Source organism: Cuculus canorus, chromosome 7 (assembly GCF_017976375.1).
Source record: "Cuculus canorus isolate bCucCan1 chromosome 7, bCucCan1.pri, whole genome shotgun sequence".
Lineage (NCBI taxonomy): Eukaryota > Metazoa > Chordata > Aves > Cuculiformes > Cuculidae > Cuculus > Cuculus canorus.
The window spans coordinates 4,539,641-4,555,647 of record NC_071407.1 but is presented as its reverse complement, the minus strand read 5'-3'; the positions used below and the strand labels follow the sequence as shown (position 1 = coordinate 4,555,647).

The 16,007-nt window shown below is 39.1% G+C and overlaps 1 protein-coding gene across 4 annotated transcripts in view; it reads left to right on the top strand.

Moving 5' to 3' along the window:
* ATRNL1 (attractin like 1) overlaps nt 1–16,007 on the top strand; it is a 511,034-nt gene that overhangs the window by 62,578 nt on the left and 432,449 nt on the right. For all 4 annotated transcript variants that reach the window (XM_054070985.1, XM_009570598.2, XM_054070987.1 and 1 more), the window contains exon 8: nt 12,005–12,260. In XM_054070985.1, coding sequence (XP_053926960.1) covers nt 12,005–12,260 — 256 coding nt within the window. The remainder of the gene's footprint in view (nt 1–12,004; nt 12,261–16,007) is intronic.

Below are 16,007 nucleotides of genomic sequence, written 5' to 3'. Positions count from 1 at the left end.
GTGGCAAGTGATGACCCTCGTCCAGGGACTATCCATGGAGTCCAGTCAGGAGAAAAATGAGACACAGCCAGAGGCAGGACTGGAGAGGAGGCTACAACATATGCCTGAGGGTTTCATCAAGAAGACAGGCTGCCTGCAGCGAGTGCCGTGTCCATCTAGGAGGCAGGATCACGAGCAATCAAGGGCAGCCTGAGCCCTAGATCAGACCGGTCAGGGTTATTAAGGCCTGTTAATACCGTAAAGAGCAGTCAGACATACGTTTTTATTTGTTTTATTATTCTTAGTAAAGAACCAGACCAATATTAAAGTACAAACTGTTGTTCATTAGTATTGTTTCACTGTAAGTTTAAATAAATATGAACTATTGGCAGTTGTGCTTCTACTGGAATCACATTATCTGCGTGCTGCTTTAGTGAAAAAGCACTTTAAAGGCTTATTTCACAAAAAAGGATTCTTCGTACTGATAGAATGTAGAGACAGAAATGGTCTTTAGTAAAAGAAAGGAATAATTACCTTTTGTTCGTTTGTTAATTTTTGGCTAGTGTTAGTCACGTCTCCAAAATAGAAAGGACCAAAAGGGAATGCAGGGTATAATTTAGCCTTGAACAGATGATGGCAAATTTGTTAATTGTGACAGAGAAATGCAGAATTTGTATCCCAGATTTTCAGTTGTTCGCCTGAGATGCCTGTAGTGGAGGAGAACAAAAAAGATCGTATCAAGGCAGACCAGAGTGTCCTTCTAGCCTGGTAGCATGTCTTCAGTAGTGGGTGACAGTGAATGTGTCGCTTCATGCTTATCTATGTGAACTTTTATTTATCTATTTAGTTGTCCTTGTATCACACATTCAGTGTAATGAGGTTCTTCTGCAATTCTTTTCCTTTTCACCATTGTGTCAGCTGTTTTGAGCAAGACACTATTGTAAACAAAAATACAAACCTAATTTTTTCTGTTCGTCTCTGTGGCAGATTGTTTTTGAGTATAGTGAACAAACAAATGCCAGGATCTGTAGATCTCTGTGGAACACCACTAATGACTCCTGTCCATTTAGGAAGTGAACATTCTTCCCCCAAACTTTTCTTTATTGGATTCTATACCCTTATGTTACTTGCCTCGCTTGTCCCAGAGGATCTGAGTTTCTTTAAGGCATAAGTAACGATATCAAGCATCCTTTGGAAATGCCAGGTAACTGCATCAGCCAGACCTTTGAGTCCTTCAGGAAAATCCAGCAGTTTGCAAGATATAATTTCTGTTTTCAAAAAACTGCTAGATGCTTCCTCGGTCTTTTTTATTGATGTATTCACTGTGTTCTGTCCTTTCTGCCTGTTCCTTTTCCGTCTTTTGGAACAATACACTGTTAAGGAGAGAATTGCACACTATGGACAGGGATCAGCTGCTCTGTTCCTAATTCCCTTCAGAGCTGATCATGGTGACTTGTTGTTATTTAATATTTATTTGGTCAGTTTTTTTTTGTTTGTTTTTGTTTGTTTGTTTGTTTTTTTTTGTTTGTGTTTTTTTTTTTTTATTACAACCTTCTGTTATTAATTTCTGTTATGGAAATACTGTAAAGTCTACCATGTAGAACTCGTATGCTTCATTTTATTACTATGGTTTATCTTCTCAGAATACTCCTTCAGACTGTCTATTGTGACCACAAATTATCTAGTTAGCTGTATTACTAATGCATGTAAAAAATGATATACGAGTACTTCAATGAGTTGCCTACAAAATCTTGGTTTGATACCAAAACCTGTTTTGTGGTTTGCATTTATATGTCTCTGCATTTTAATCTGCTGCAATTTTTGAACCTGTAATTTCACAGAATCACTAGGTTGGAAAAGACTTCCAGGATCATCGAGTCTAACCATTTCTATCAACCACTAAACTGTGCCCCTGAGCATCTCATCCACCCATCTTTTAAATACCTCCAGGGATGGTGACTCCACCCCCTCCCTGGGCAGCCTCTGACAGTGCCTGAAGACCCCTTCTGTGAAAAATTTTTTCCTGATGTCCCGCCTCAACCTCCCCTGGTGGAGCTTGAGGCCATTCCCCCTTCTCCTGTCCTCTGTCACTTGGAAGAAGAGCCCAGCTCCCTCCTCTCCACAACCTCCTTTCAGGTAGTTGTAGAGAGCAATGAGGTCTCCTCTCAGTCTCCTCTTCTCCAGGCTAAACAACCCCAGCTTCCTCAGCCGCTCCTCGTAAGACCTGTTCGACAGCTCCTTCCCCAGCTTCGTTGCTCTTCTCTGGACATCGAGTGCAGGACCCGGCATTTGGCCTTGTTAAACCTCCTGCCATTGGTCTCAGCCCAGCAGTCCAGCCTGTTCAGATGCATTTGAAGAGCCTCCCTACCCTCCAGCAGATTCACACTTCCACCCAGATTAGTGTCGTCCGCAAACTTCCTTAGGGTGCATTTGATCCCCTCATCCAGGTCATTGATAAAGACATTGAACAGGGCTGGACCCAGCACTGACTCCTGGGAAACTCCACTTGTGACTGGCCTCCAGCTGCAGTTAACTCCATTAACCACCACTCTCTGGGCCATCCAAACAGTTTTCAACCCAGGAGAGTGTGCGCCTGTCCAGACCAGAGGCTGACAGTTTCCGAAGCAGAATGCTGTGAGAGACTATGTCAAAGGCTTTACTGAAGAAGACTACATCCACAGCCTTTCCCCCATCCAGTAGTTGAGTCACTATGTCATAGAAGGTGATCAGGTTAGTTTGGCAAGATCTGCCTTTTGTGAACCCATGTTGACTGGGCCTGATCACCCGGTTCTCTTGCATGTGCTTCATGATAGCACTCAAGATCACCTGTTCCATGACTTTCCCCGGCACTGAGGTCAGACTGACAGGCCCTGGATCTTCCCTGCAACCCTTCTTGAACATGGGTATAGCATCAGCCAGCCTCCAGTCCAGTGGAACTTCCCCAGTCAGCCAGGACCGCTGGAAGATGATGGAAAGGGGTTTGCTTTATTTTGTTATTTGGAATGGGAAATATTTTCTTTTAAATAGGGAGCATTCATGTGATCTGAGCAGATGTCTCTAAAATATCTTCATATTGTCAGTATAGATTTTCAACTTTACTTTCTTTTTATGATCAGTCTTCATTTTACGTAGTGCTCCTTTTGAAGTTAAACAGAATTGTAGGTGTGGGTGGCAGTTTTGTTGTTCTTTTTTTTTTTTTTCCTGGCATATATTACTCTTCTAAATATGTTGAATCTGTACCTGGCAGGGTTAATATTGTAGAGGCGTTTTTCAGTAGTAATCTGAACTAGATTCTGTGCGTGCCCTAACATCAGCTCAGAAATTGCTTTTCTTCTCGTCACTTCCCTGTTCCCTGACTCTTTACTAATGTATTATCTGGTCTTTGAAAGGTCAGATCTTTTTGACCGGTACCTTTGGTTATTACAGTTCTTGTAGAATGTGGACCTTTTAGTTGGGAAACATTCAAGTAATGTATCATTTAGCAGTTCAGAATAAAGGCTTAAAATATCATTTAACCTTTTTATTTGACAGTGCTAATATTTTCTTGAGATATTCCAGATGAAAGGGTAACCATTTTAGAACTACTTTTACCAGCAAATATTAAATATAATAGACCTGTGTCTTATCTTTTTGGGCCTCAGTGAGAAAAGGAAATCTTGTTAATATTAATGAAATCTACAAGCAAGTGTGTAGCGAAGAAGCTGCTGCTGTTGCCAAAGGCACATGTTAGTAATTAGAATTCACTAGTAATGAAACCAGCACTACTTGTGTAAAATTATTTAATGGGGCTCCAAGAAAGTTGGGGAGGGGCTTTTTATCAGGGAGTGCATGGATAGGATGAGGGGGAACAGCTTTGAGCTGAAAGAGGGGAGATTTAGATGAGATACTAGGAGGAAGTCTTTTCCTGTGAGGATGGGGAGCCCCTGGCCCAGGTTGCCCAGAGAAGTGGGGGCTGCCCCATCCCTGGAGGTGTTCAAGGCCAGATTGGATGGGGCTTGGAGCCCCTGATCCAGTGGGAGGTGTCCCCGCCCATGGCAGGGGCATTGGAACTGGGTGATCTTTAAGGCCCCTTCCAACACAAACCATTCTATGATTAAATAATATGTTCCTTGACATCTGACCAAATCACTTGCATAAAAATTGCATGGGCTGAAAGGAGCTGATTGTGTAAGCTGAAGAAATGTCAAGTGACAAATACATGCTTTTGAAATAAATTCTTAATTTAACTTGTTAGAATAAACTTTTGATGTTTTTCCTTTCAGATGTTCTGTCTCTTGAAAAAAACAAATGTAATTAACTGTGAAGAGTAATAGAATGTAATACCTAGAGATGGCAGCTTTGAGCTGTGTTTTGAGCTATGTACTGGTCATTGTGTAATGTTTCCTTTATAGTTCAGAGAAAAAATATCCACAGAGGAGAAATTAGATTAAGTTTTTGACTTGAGCTCCTGAGATTTCAAAACCTGGTGCTAGACCAGAGTGAGAGCACAGAGCTGGTATTGTCTGATTGTGGTGCAAGGTAAATTGGAGCTATATAATTGACTCTGTGGAGAATGAAATAAGTTACTGTGCCCATTTCCCTCAGAAAGCTTCTTTAGTTAAAATTGAAGTACTGTGCTTCTTTATTCTGAGGAAAAAAGATCAGAAGACTCCCACTGATATATAGTTATAACAAGTGACTAAGACTTTTTATGCATTTATAGAAGAGAGAGTATAAAAGTTTTCTTGCTTTTAGACCAAGTAAACTGTTAGGTAGCATTACTGCCAATGCCTCCTCAGACTGATTATTGGCAAGGTGCTACCCATATCTGTTAGCAAGTGGTTCTCCTGTATCTCAAAGGTTATATATAGTCTCTGATACTGAAAAACGTCAACGTACTTCAAAATAATTCATATAAAAAATAGGGTTATAAAGAGAGTGGAGGAAATAGCTTCTGAGGTTTCTAAAGTAGGTACATATCGCTTTACTTATCAGCGACTAGATCGGGAGTTTGGCTGTGAATTGAGAATTACTAAATCCATGGAATAAGTAGGAAAGGAGTTGCAAACGGAGTGGGTATGTGGTCACTGCTGGGAGTTTAGTTGGTAGTGAGATTGTGATTGTATCGCAGAACAACTCAACCTCATAATTAAACAGTTGCTAGTAGTCCCAGGACTGTGGAAGGATAACTGAGCATTGAGGTTTGTTTCCTTTGAGACAGACAATTGGAGTAAAGCAAACAAGCAGGCTAACGCAGAAGTAATCGTAAAGAGTTTTTTCCAGTATATGGACCATTTTATACGTAGTCAAAATTAATTTGACTCATTCAAGTTTTATGAATGTTACTTTCAATTTAAAAGCTTTATTAAAAAAGGGTAATTATTTTGATTCTATTTTGAAATTAATTGGTATTGATGCTGAGTTCTGTATATCTCGTAGTATTTTTTATTAGTCTAATCAAAAGCGAGCCTTAACAAAACAAAAGAATAGGAACTTTTGCTGCCTTAACACGAGTGAGACAAAATCTTTCACCAGTTGGTTTATTGTTATTCTTTTATAAGCCTGTGTTTGTTGGCTATTGTAGTTTAATTTGAAACAGCACTAGGAATGTAAAAGTCTTTTCTATTAATTTTTATCAGATTGTACCACTGAGTTGCATAGTTTATTTTATTTTATGACTTTCAATTGCATTTTGTGCACAACTTGCCTTCTAGTTCTGATTTTCAGACCTCAGAAGTCTATAAGAAGTAGTTAAGGTTAGCTGTCATACACTTTTTGCAGGTAGTCTGGCTAGAAGCCTATTGAGAGTTCCTCTTCATTTAAATGGACCTTTATTCGTCAAGAGATCATTTCCTTTATGTAAAAGTGAGATATTTTTTCATGCCTTGTTTCAGCATTATATTCCACATGATTTGAGTTTTGAAGCCTGAGCACGAGTGACTTTTAGGTCTAGCAGACCTAAAAGCAGATATCTAGTTAATACTTTTCTATGCAGTCTTCATTGCTTATTCTTTTTTTCCCCCGGTATGTTTAATAGCAGAATCGGAGAATGGTAGGGGTTGGAAGGGACTTCTGGAGCTCACCCAGTCCAACCCCCCTGCTAAAGCAGGGTCACCTGCAGGAGGTTGCACAGGAATGTGTCCAGGCAAGTTTCAGTGTCTCCAGAGAAGGAGATTCTACAGCCTCCCTGGGCATCCTCTTCCAGTGCTTCGTCATCCACACAGGAAAAGTTTTCCCTCATGTTGAGGTGGAACTTCTTGTGTTCTAGTTTGTACGCGTTGCCTCTTGTGCTGTTGCTGGGCACCACTGAACAGAGTCTAGCCCCGTCCTCTTGACACCTCTCAGCCTTCTCTTCTCCAGACCAAGATCTCTCAGACATTCCTGATAAGAAAGACACTCCGGTCCCCTAATCCTCTTTGTGGATAAACCTCTCTGTGTAGCCATGATACAGTTAAGAAATAAATAATGAAAACTATGTGTTTATTTTAACTTGGTTAATTTACTTCCAATTCATTTGAAATAGATTATAAGTTAGCCCCTTACTACGTTACTACGTTTCTTTTACATGTTTTTTTGTGGTCACTACCAGATAAAGTTCTTTTGGAATGCGGGCAGGATTTGCATAGCGGTGTAGCATTCCCACGTACAGTCGGGGCAGCTGATAAGTTTTGTTCTTTCAGGAAAAAGAAATTACTGCAAAGTCTAAAGAATAAAAATATCATTAGTTTTAGAGAAGCCTTGAATTACTGGATTTATATGAAATATAAAATATTAACACTAAGATATGATGTAGGGAAGAAAGCCTATCCAAGGTGAAAGAAACTAATGATTGTAGCCTTCTGCTTGTCTGCATTCAGTGGGAAAGATGTAGAGGAATTAGTCTGCTCAGCTGTATAGGCTGTTGACTGGGACTCACCAGACAAGTGGATGCTGTCCCTTGCTCTTTTGGTGATCTTTAAGTACCTTCTTCACTCTGTTCCAGTATTTTCTCAGTGTAAAATGTCTCTCTGTGAAGGGGTTTGAAGTCTTGTTAAAACTACTGTGCGAAAGCCAGGTGATACTGTTGGGGCATGACTTTTCAGGAGTTGCCAAGTACACGGCCTTGAAAGTTGGGAACATGAGACAGCTGCAGTAAAACATATTGGGTCACCAGTCATTTTTGCAATGTTTTATTTTTTTATCTCTATTAAAGAAAGTATTCATTTACCTGCTTTGTTGTAATCCATTTTGTGCCCATCACCTCTGGTCAGTTCACTAGATAACACTGAGAAAAGTCTGGGTCCCTCTTTTTTGCCTACTCTCACCAGACATGTAATTTTATTTGAATTTTTTTGTTATTTAGAAAATCTTATCCAACGATGATGATGATGATCTTAATAAGGTGAAAAAATTAAGAATTTTACTGCCTTAAATAGTCTTAGTTCCTCCAGCAGGCTTTCCAAATTGTGACAGTTTACGTTTTCTTCTCTTTGAGTTATCCTCATTGTCCTCTTGTTTCTGTTTTGACTAGTTGAAATGTGTGTGTTAATCATTACTCTGTAAGAATAAATATTTTCTTCTCTTGCGAAATGTGATTTAATTGTTCTTTGAATCCTGGGTTTAGTCTTATAATTCCTGCCTTCTGCTTTGAACCTCTCTGCCCTATATACACAGTCAACTATTTATAGATCATATACCTTTTGTCACCTTTCTTTATCATCAAAAATTTCTACTGGTATAATTTTTTCCGGGGAAAAAAGCTGATTTGAGAAAATGGAAATATATATATAGGAAAGTTTTACTTCCGTTGAAACTGAGGGGAGCTGTACTTGCTGTTTTGTTGACTTGCACGGGAACAGTTGCCAAGAAAGCAACTGATGTGATCTGTAGGTGAATATGTCGTTCATGAGTGAGCTGCTTAATTGCTTGTTTTACAGCAAGAAATTTCTCATTTTTTCTTGAATCCCTTACTGAGCAGGAACTCTGAATTACAAGTTCAATGTACCATGTAGTTTTCTATACTGTTATTTGCATATGGTAATATTTATATGATATTTTCATTGGAAAAAATGAGGTCTTTAAATGCTTCTGTAACTTCTTAGGTAATTTCATTAATGTGAAGTAATTTATCCAAAATGATGAAGGTTAATTCACTCTGTAAATGTTCACCTCTACTGTCTGCCACTGTCATTAAAAATGTTGCTTTTGTCATATGGTATCAAAACTTTAAAATAGAGTGTGTTGGAGGTCTTGTATCTTCTTAGTGCTTATCTGCCTGTTGGTTGGTTCTCTGTTCCTTTGACGGTCTGCCCCTTGCTCTTTTCCCTCCTCCAGACTGAGGAGAACAATTTTGAACATCTGCCATCTCAGCCACATTCTTGACACTTTCTCCTCACTAACTTCACAGAGACTTTCTGTTTTATACTTCTTGCTGTTGTTTTTCATCTCATCCTGTAGTGGTACACTATCTTATTATAAATAAACATCTAGTGTGCCTTATTCATTTAAAGGTCAGCATTTAAAGCTCTTGAAACTCTATATCTTGTGTGTTGCATCTGTTGGAAAGCCTCACCTTTAACGTAATACCTTGATTTATACTTAGTTCATAAGTAAGGTACAAAGGTGGTAGAAGTTTATAAAGGGATTCCTTCCTTTCGTTCACAGTGTTAGGCTGCTTGGGAGCATTTGTGCTTGTGTCTTTTCTACAATCTCTTCATGATTAGGCTTTCCATGAAAATGTCTGCCTTTGTTTTTCCAGGGTGTTGGGGTTTTTTTGTCTGTGTAACTGTGTATGTAGCTTTTCTCTTTTCATTCTGTATTTCTTTCACTGACATTGGTCTGTGAGCCTTTCGTTCTCCGTGATCAGATGATCATCACTAACTCTTCTTAAAGTGTTTTTCAGCAGCACTAGGAGCTGCTTAATCTCAGAAATAGTCCTGAGCGAAGCTTAGTTAAATCTGTTTTTGCAGTTGATAAAGCAGTTGTCATGACCTAGTTGTCTTTTTCTCCGAGAGTAGTCTCGTGTACAGGATCTGCTGTGTCATTTATAAAGATTGCTCCTCACAGAACTGTTCGGTTATCTGCACTTTGAATCATTTAAGCAGAACTGTGAGGAGGGCTTTCTTACTGTCAGCTGTCTAAGTAATCGTTTCAAAGCTCATGCAGCTCTTCAGGTCACCTTTTCTGGTGTAGTGTCTTTCCACAGTGTCAGAAATCTTTTTTTCCAATGCTGTTATAGGGTACCTCCACCTTCCTAATTAGCTCTCTCTTTTTGCTGAGGTCTGTTATCTGCATTTTAAAATTAATAAATAATTTGTTAGTCTGCTATGTTAGCGATACTGATTTGGCTTTTAACATCTACGTGTCAGTGTAATGAATGGAACCATACAGGATCCTTTTAAGAAGAATATTTGTTCAAGCCATTCCTTTGGATCAGTGCACAACCTCCTTACAGGTTTTGTGGCTCTTCACCAAGCTCTTTGAATTGTTGTTTTATCTCATAGGAAAAGAATGGGTTCATATATGAGTGGGTTGAGCAGCCGGATTCAGTGGGATGTCCCTGCCCATGGCAGGGGGTTGGGACTAGATGATCTTTAAGGTCCCTTCCAACCCAAATTATTCTATGGTTCTATGTTCCTGGACTCTGTTTACCATTGACTGTAGGTATATAAACAGCATTATAGCCCTCTCAAGCCTTTGTTTTGCTGAGTTAAATAGAGCGTCATTCTACTGATCATCTATATTTTTGTGATGGGTTGATCCTGGCTGGAGTCCGGGTGCTGACCAGAGCCACTCTATCACTCTCCCTCCTCAGCTAGATGGAAATATAATGGAATGCTCATGGGTCAAGATAAGGACAGGGAGAGATCACTCACTAATTACCATTATGGGCAAACTAGACTTGACTTGGGGAAATGAGTTTATTACCAATCAAATCAGAGTATGATAATGAGAAATAAACCCAGATCTTAAAACCACCCTTCTTTCCAGCCTTGAATTCACTCCTGATTTTCTCTACCTCCTGCCCTTAAGTGGTGCAGGGGGATGGGATGGGGAATGGGGGTTGCAGCCAGTTCATCACACCTTGTTCTGCTGCTGCTGCTTCTTCCTCAGGGGGAGGACTTCTCATGTTCTTCCCCTGCTCCAGGGTGGGATCCCTCCCACGGGAGACAGTCCTCCATGAACTTCTCCAATGCGAGTCCTTCCTATGGGCTGCACGAACTGCTCCAATGTGGGTCCCTTCCATGGGGTGCAGTCCTTCAAGAATGAGCTGCTCCAGCATGGGTAACCCACAAGTCCTGCCAGCAAACCTGGGTCCTTTCTCCACAGGTCCTGCGAGGAGCTTGCTCCCACATGGGCTTCCCACAGGGTCACAGCCTCCTCTGGGCATCGACCTACTGTGGTGTGGGGTCCTCAATGGGCTGCAAGTGGACATCTGCTCCTCCGTTAACCTCCGTGGGCTCCAGGGGGGACAGCCTGCCTCACTGTGGTCTTTGCCACAGGCTGCAGGGGAATCTCTGCTGTGGTGCCTGCAGCACTTCTCCTCCCTTCTTCCTCACTGAACTGCCTGTCTTCAGAGTTGTTTCTCTCCCGTATTCTGACTCCTCTCTCTGGCTGCAGTTGTTGCTTTCTACGTGTTTTTTTGTTTTGTATTGTTTTGCTTTTTCTTCTTAAATATGTTATCCCAAAGGTGCTATCACTGTTGGTGATGGCTTCGCCTTGGCCAGCAGTGACTCTTTCTTGGAGCTGGCTGGCATTGGCTCTGTCAGACTTGGAGGAAGCTTCTAGCGGCTTCTGGGAGCAGCCACCCCAATAGTCCTTCTGCTGCCAAAAGTTTGCCGTGCAAACTCGATACGGTTTTATGTACCTGCCAGTTTGAGTTCATCTTTCTTGACATGCATGAGAATAATAGTATGCAGTTCACATTTCTATTTAGATCCAGTTGACTCCTTGTGCGCTAAGTCTGAAATTTCCTCTGGGTTGATTCAAACATCTTACATTAGGTAGTTTCTTTTTCTGAGGCTCGGTATTCCATGCCAAGCAGAACTTTGCCAATTGTAATTAGCCTGCAGTTTGTTTCTTTTTTTAACCAGGTACAATTGAATTTAGGGTAAACCCTAGGATGTTACGTCGCAGTATGTGACAACTGCCAGCTGTACAAACAGCACGGTGATGGGATGCCGAGTGTGTGTCCTAACAAAGACGAAGTGTCAGTCTTGGAACCAGAGGCAGATTTTTTCCTACCCAGAATAAACTGTCCTCGAACCAGTCTGTGAAGCAAATGAGTTGGAATTTGTTCTGTGACTTTGTATGCCTTAGTTTGCAACTCCAGATGAAGTCGGAGCTTTAGTAGGATTTGCTTTCAGTCAATATTTAAGTTAAACCATTCATTACTTATCAACACAGATGGCATTGCCATTTGAGGTATGTGGTTCATGAAGACTGATGAATCTGTTTTGCATACTTTTAACTGAACTCAAATTACTCCTCCGTGGGGTCTGATTTTAGCAAATGTGCCCAGGAGGATGCTGTACGCACATTGTCCCTTTGCTTTGGGCTCTGATGACTGAATTTTCTCAATACTTAAGTTACTTTGGTATTAAGAAAGAATGTGCTCTCTTGTGCACGTGCTGAATGAAATCCCTGTAGACTGAGTGAGTGGAAAATCACATCTTAGTTCTGTGAACTGTTCCTTAAGAAAACAATATAATATCCTTTCTAGTTTAGGCTTTTTTTAATAGGATGCTGCAGTATGAGTTATAAGAGCCATATAATTAAAGTTTTTACGCTTGAAGTAATCCAGTTGAGATTCATTTTGGTGTCATTTTCATGGCTGCGTTTATTTTTCAGAGAAATAGTCTCCTTATCATCATTGTTGGCTCAGTTTAAATATCATTGTCTGGGATTAGCATCTGATATTGAGCTGGTTAATGTAAGATTAAATGTGAAGATTAAGATCAGATTGTTCAGTTATGAAATATTAGGCGGCTCAGAAGTATGTGGTTCAGATGTTATCTTTCTGTAATCCATTATTTGCTTTCTCTTCGCTCTTTTCCAATTTTTACAGGAAGACATCTACATGTATGGAGGCAAAATTGAAACGAATAATGGCAACGTTACCGATGAGCTGTGGATTTTCAACATACCCAGTCAAACGTGGAGCGCGAGAACTCCTGCAGTACTTGTACATGGCCAACAATACGCTGTGGAAGGTCATTCAGCGCACATAGTAGAGCTGGACAGCAGAGATGTGGTTATGATTATAATTTTTGGCTATTCTGCCATATATGGTTACACGAGCATTGTGCAAGAATACTACATCAGTAAGTCACTTTCTGATAATTTTTATCATGTACTAATAAAATCCTCATTTTTTTAAAGTGAAGAACACTTTTGTTTTCAGAGAGCAAAGTATGTGTTTTGCAAAATAAAACCTCATTTTGTTTCCTTCGATTTACATAGCTCAGATTTCTTGTTAAGCAGTTGTTAAGCATAGCTCAGATTTCTTGTTAAGCATTTCATACATGTTTGGAGTATAATGGCTTGAGGTATGCGTTATTGTGTGTGTGGGCATGGGACTCTAAAGGGGCTCAGTTTTTAAACCAGGTATTCTATGCAGTGGTTATTGTTATGTTGAAATGTGGTTTTTTTACCCCAGACTTACTGTTTTCACCCTGGAGTTGATATAGATAGAGTAAAAAAGAATAAGTAGAGCGAAAGAAGAGAGGGCAAACCGGAATACAATGAATGGTTTCTACTACAATAATTTAGTTATTTTGAAGGTTCTGTAATATTTTTGTTCTGATTTTTAGAAAGTAATAACTTAGTTAATCGTTGTATATAAGTACATCGTTGTATGTGTTCTCTAAAGTGTATACATGTTGCTATTGGAGGAAATAAATGAAAATGAACTATTTTTGTAAATAACCTGCCATGTCTGCCTGGGATTTTCCCTGGCGAACTGGAAATCTTTTCTTAGAGGTGATTTTATATGCTAGAATTCAATAAACTAAGATTTTTTTTTTATTTTTGGTATCATGTTATACATGGTACATCTCAGATATTACTTCAATAGAATAATCATGAAAGTTACGCTTTCTGATGCATTTTTAAGAATATTTATATGCTCACTAATTCAAATTAAATTCTTCTTTTACTTTCTTGGATTCCTTGTTTTCTATAGAATTGATCCAAGTCCCTCAGTGATTTAAGCAATCGCAGAATATGTAATACAAAATTTCAAAGTAATATTTGTATGGTAGGGCATAGTAAATTGGTTACGTTTACTTTATTTGCCTGTATGCATTTGTATAGACGTAATGTTTAAGCAGAATTATGGGGTAGATAAGTCCCTTCAAAACTTAGAGGGTTCTTATGCTTCCTGTTGGTAGCGTTGAAATTTTATAACACTGCTGAACAAGGATAATAAGAGAATGGGACTAAGAGGAAGAGCACCATGATGTGCTTTATCCATGCTGAACAATTTGATTGAACTGCATAAAACTAGTATATATTCTGGTCTTAGAATGATGTTTCATAACTATATTTTAAGATTTCTTCGCTATTAAAGGCCTGAATTCTCTATAAACTCAAATTCTGAAAGTTGTAGGTTAAAAAAAGGTGGGGTTTTTTTTTCCCCTTCAAGATAGAAATATTTTCTAGTTTTCTGTGTGCTGATTCACTCTAATTGAAACTTTGAATTATTTGCTTTTTCACATGCTGCTTACTGAATCTGGAGTAGAATTACCAATATTATTCTTGCCTGTTATTGTGGTTAGTTTAATTATGAAGAGGGAAATGAAAAGAATGAGGAGTACATGATTCGCTTGGTAGTGTGAATATTTTTGTCTGGCAGATTTTGTTACTGGCTTTATGGGTGAAACGTGCAACTTGTTCTTCTAATTTTTTTTTTTAATGTTAAAGCTATGTTTGTGGGGGATTAATAAAATGGACTATAACCAAGTGTATATAAAACAAACAAAGAAAAACCCCCTCAAACCTTTCATACCATGGCTTTGAATAGGTGACGCGCTTATTTCTCAGGCACTCATTATGGGTCTCGATTATTGTCATGTTAAGTCTACTCTCGGAGATGATAATTTTATCACATACCAGCGAGAAATTCATAGAATCACTAGGTTGGAAGGGACCCACTGGGTCATCGAGTCCAACCATATTCAGTTTATTAGAGAAAGTATGCTCCGTTTGCATCAAATATAAAGTAACCTTGCAGCAATATAGGGTATGACTGTGGAAAACCATTGATTTCAGTGACTCCACTGGTGTGATGAAAGATCGTTGGTGTACGCAGTGCTTTGCAGAACGTGGTCTGTATGGTGGAACTGAACCATTTCTGCTGTGGATACTTCATGTTCCATTGTACCTCACTGCATTTCTTTCCTTTCCCTCTCCACTATGTTATATGAATTTTGTAGCAAATTTTCCTGAATTCTGTCTCAGCCGTAGCATTTATCTACAGTTTCGCAGCTTGTAGGGTCATTTTTAAGCATAACGTGCCAGATGGCGGTTTGAGCTAAGAATGACTAGTGTTTGAGGACTTCACAGAGGTGCAGGACCCGAGCTATCAAGGCATAGGAAGTGGTGGAAGTGTTGCTGTGAAGCCGCCTGAATAGGAAAGAAACCTTCTTATAAAAAGGGGTTCTCACCTTATGGAAAGAAAGAGGAGAGTCCCATTTTCTCTCTCTTCCTGCTTGCTTTTAAAATCATATGTTTCTTTAACACTTCAAATTGTACTACTTTATTCTTTCTCAATGTTATCAGCCATGGCTTTTACTTCTAATGAAGGCTATTTTTCAAGCATTTACCTGCCGCTTACTGAATGAAAGAGGCGTAGGAAGAGGCAACTTACCCTTTGGTTAATATGAATTGAAACCTTTAGTGATCCGGTCCTGTAATGAACTTCAATTAACTTGATAGTGGAATTCTGGTGCTGAAGCCTTCTGACCCTGGGTTCCATGGGATCTGGGTCAAAAACCATCTAAAGAAGTTCTAATTGTTTGTGGATTCCCTAGCTTTTTGCATAGGAATCTAGTTTTTATTAACAAAACGTATCAATCAAAGGTGTGTGTGGCCTAAAAATTTCTCTTGCCATTTTCAAATTAGTGAAGAAAATTTCTGTCAAAGTCAAATAAATTCTGGAAAAATCAGGTGTGGTTTTCAGGTAGATTTTCACCATACAAAAGCAGGGAAAATATTTCTATGCCAAAGATACGGTGGATGCAGGAGCAAAAGAGCTTCCTGTTGTCCTTTATTGCTGTACCTAGACTTACGACTTTTGAGGAACCAATAAATCCTGGTACGGGAATTATGTGAATGATTTTACTAACTTGAACCATAAAGCTTTTCTGGGTTACTCCCCAGGGAAATTTATTTCCCTTTAGGTTAGCAATACCTCATAAACCTCCGAAGAATCTCAATGTGAGTCTCAAGGTGAATATAATAATGGTGCTTTGTTTTACCTGAGGTTTATAAAGCTCCTTATATATTAAGAAACTTCTGAATAAGTCTTCTGTGATTTTATTTTATTTTTTTTAGAAGACAGAGATTTCCTTGGATTAGCAGCATGTCACTGGTTTTAGGCTGATTTTTTCTTTTTCTTTTATGACTTGGAAGTAGTTCATGTAGTGCTTTTGATTAAGAACATTTCTTTAAAATAGTGTTAAAAGAAATGGCCCTATGATGTAACGTGTGTTTCCTCTTTTTTGTAAGTTCGCATAAGCTTCATGTTTGCTCAAAAGTATTTTCAGTTTTGTCATTGCAATGTGAAGATGGCACACTGAGGTGCTGCTTGGAAACCTTGTTCCTTTTCCCTTAACCTCTCTGAAGGTTGTATTGTGGTAAGGACAGATCAGGCCGATGTATCCAATTTTCCTTGGATTTTCTAGTGGATTTATTAGTGCATATTTTTTTTTTCAAATATCTTTCAAGAAACATCTTAATCTCAAAATCCTATTTTAATTATTGTTTTTCTTGATCTGCCCATCCTAATCAGTTTCATGCAACAAAAGATCTGAAAAACCAAAAGAATAAAGTTTTGTGTCTTTTTTTCA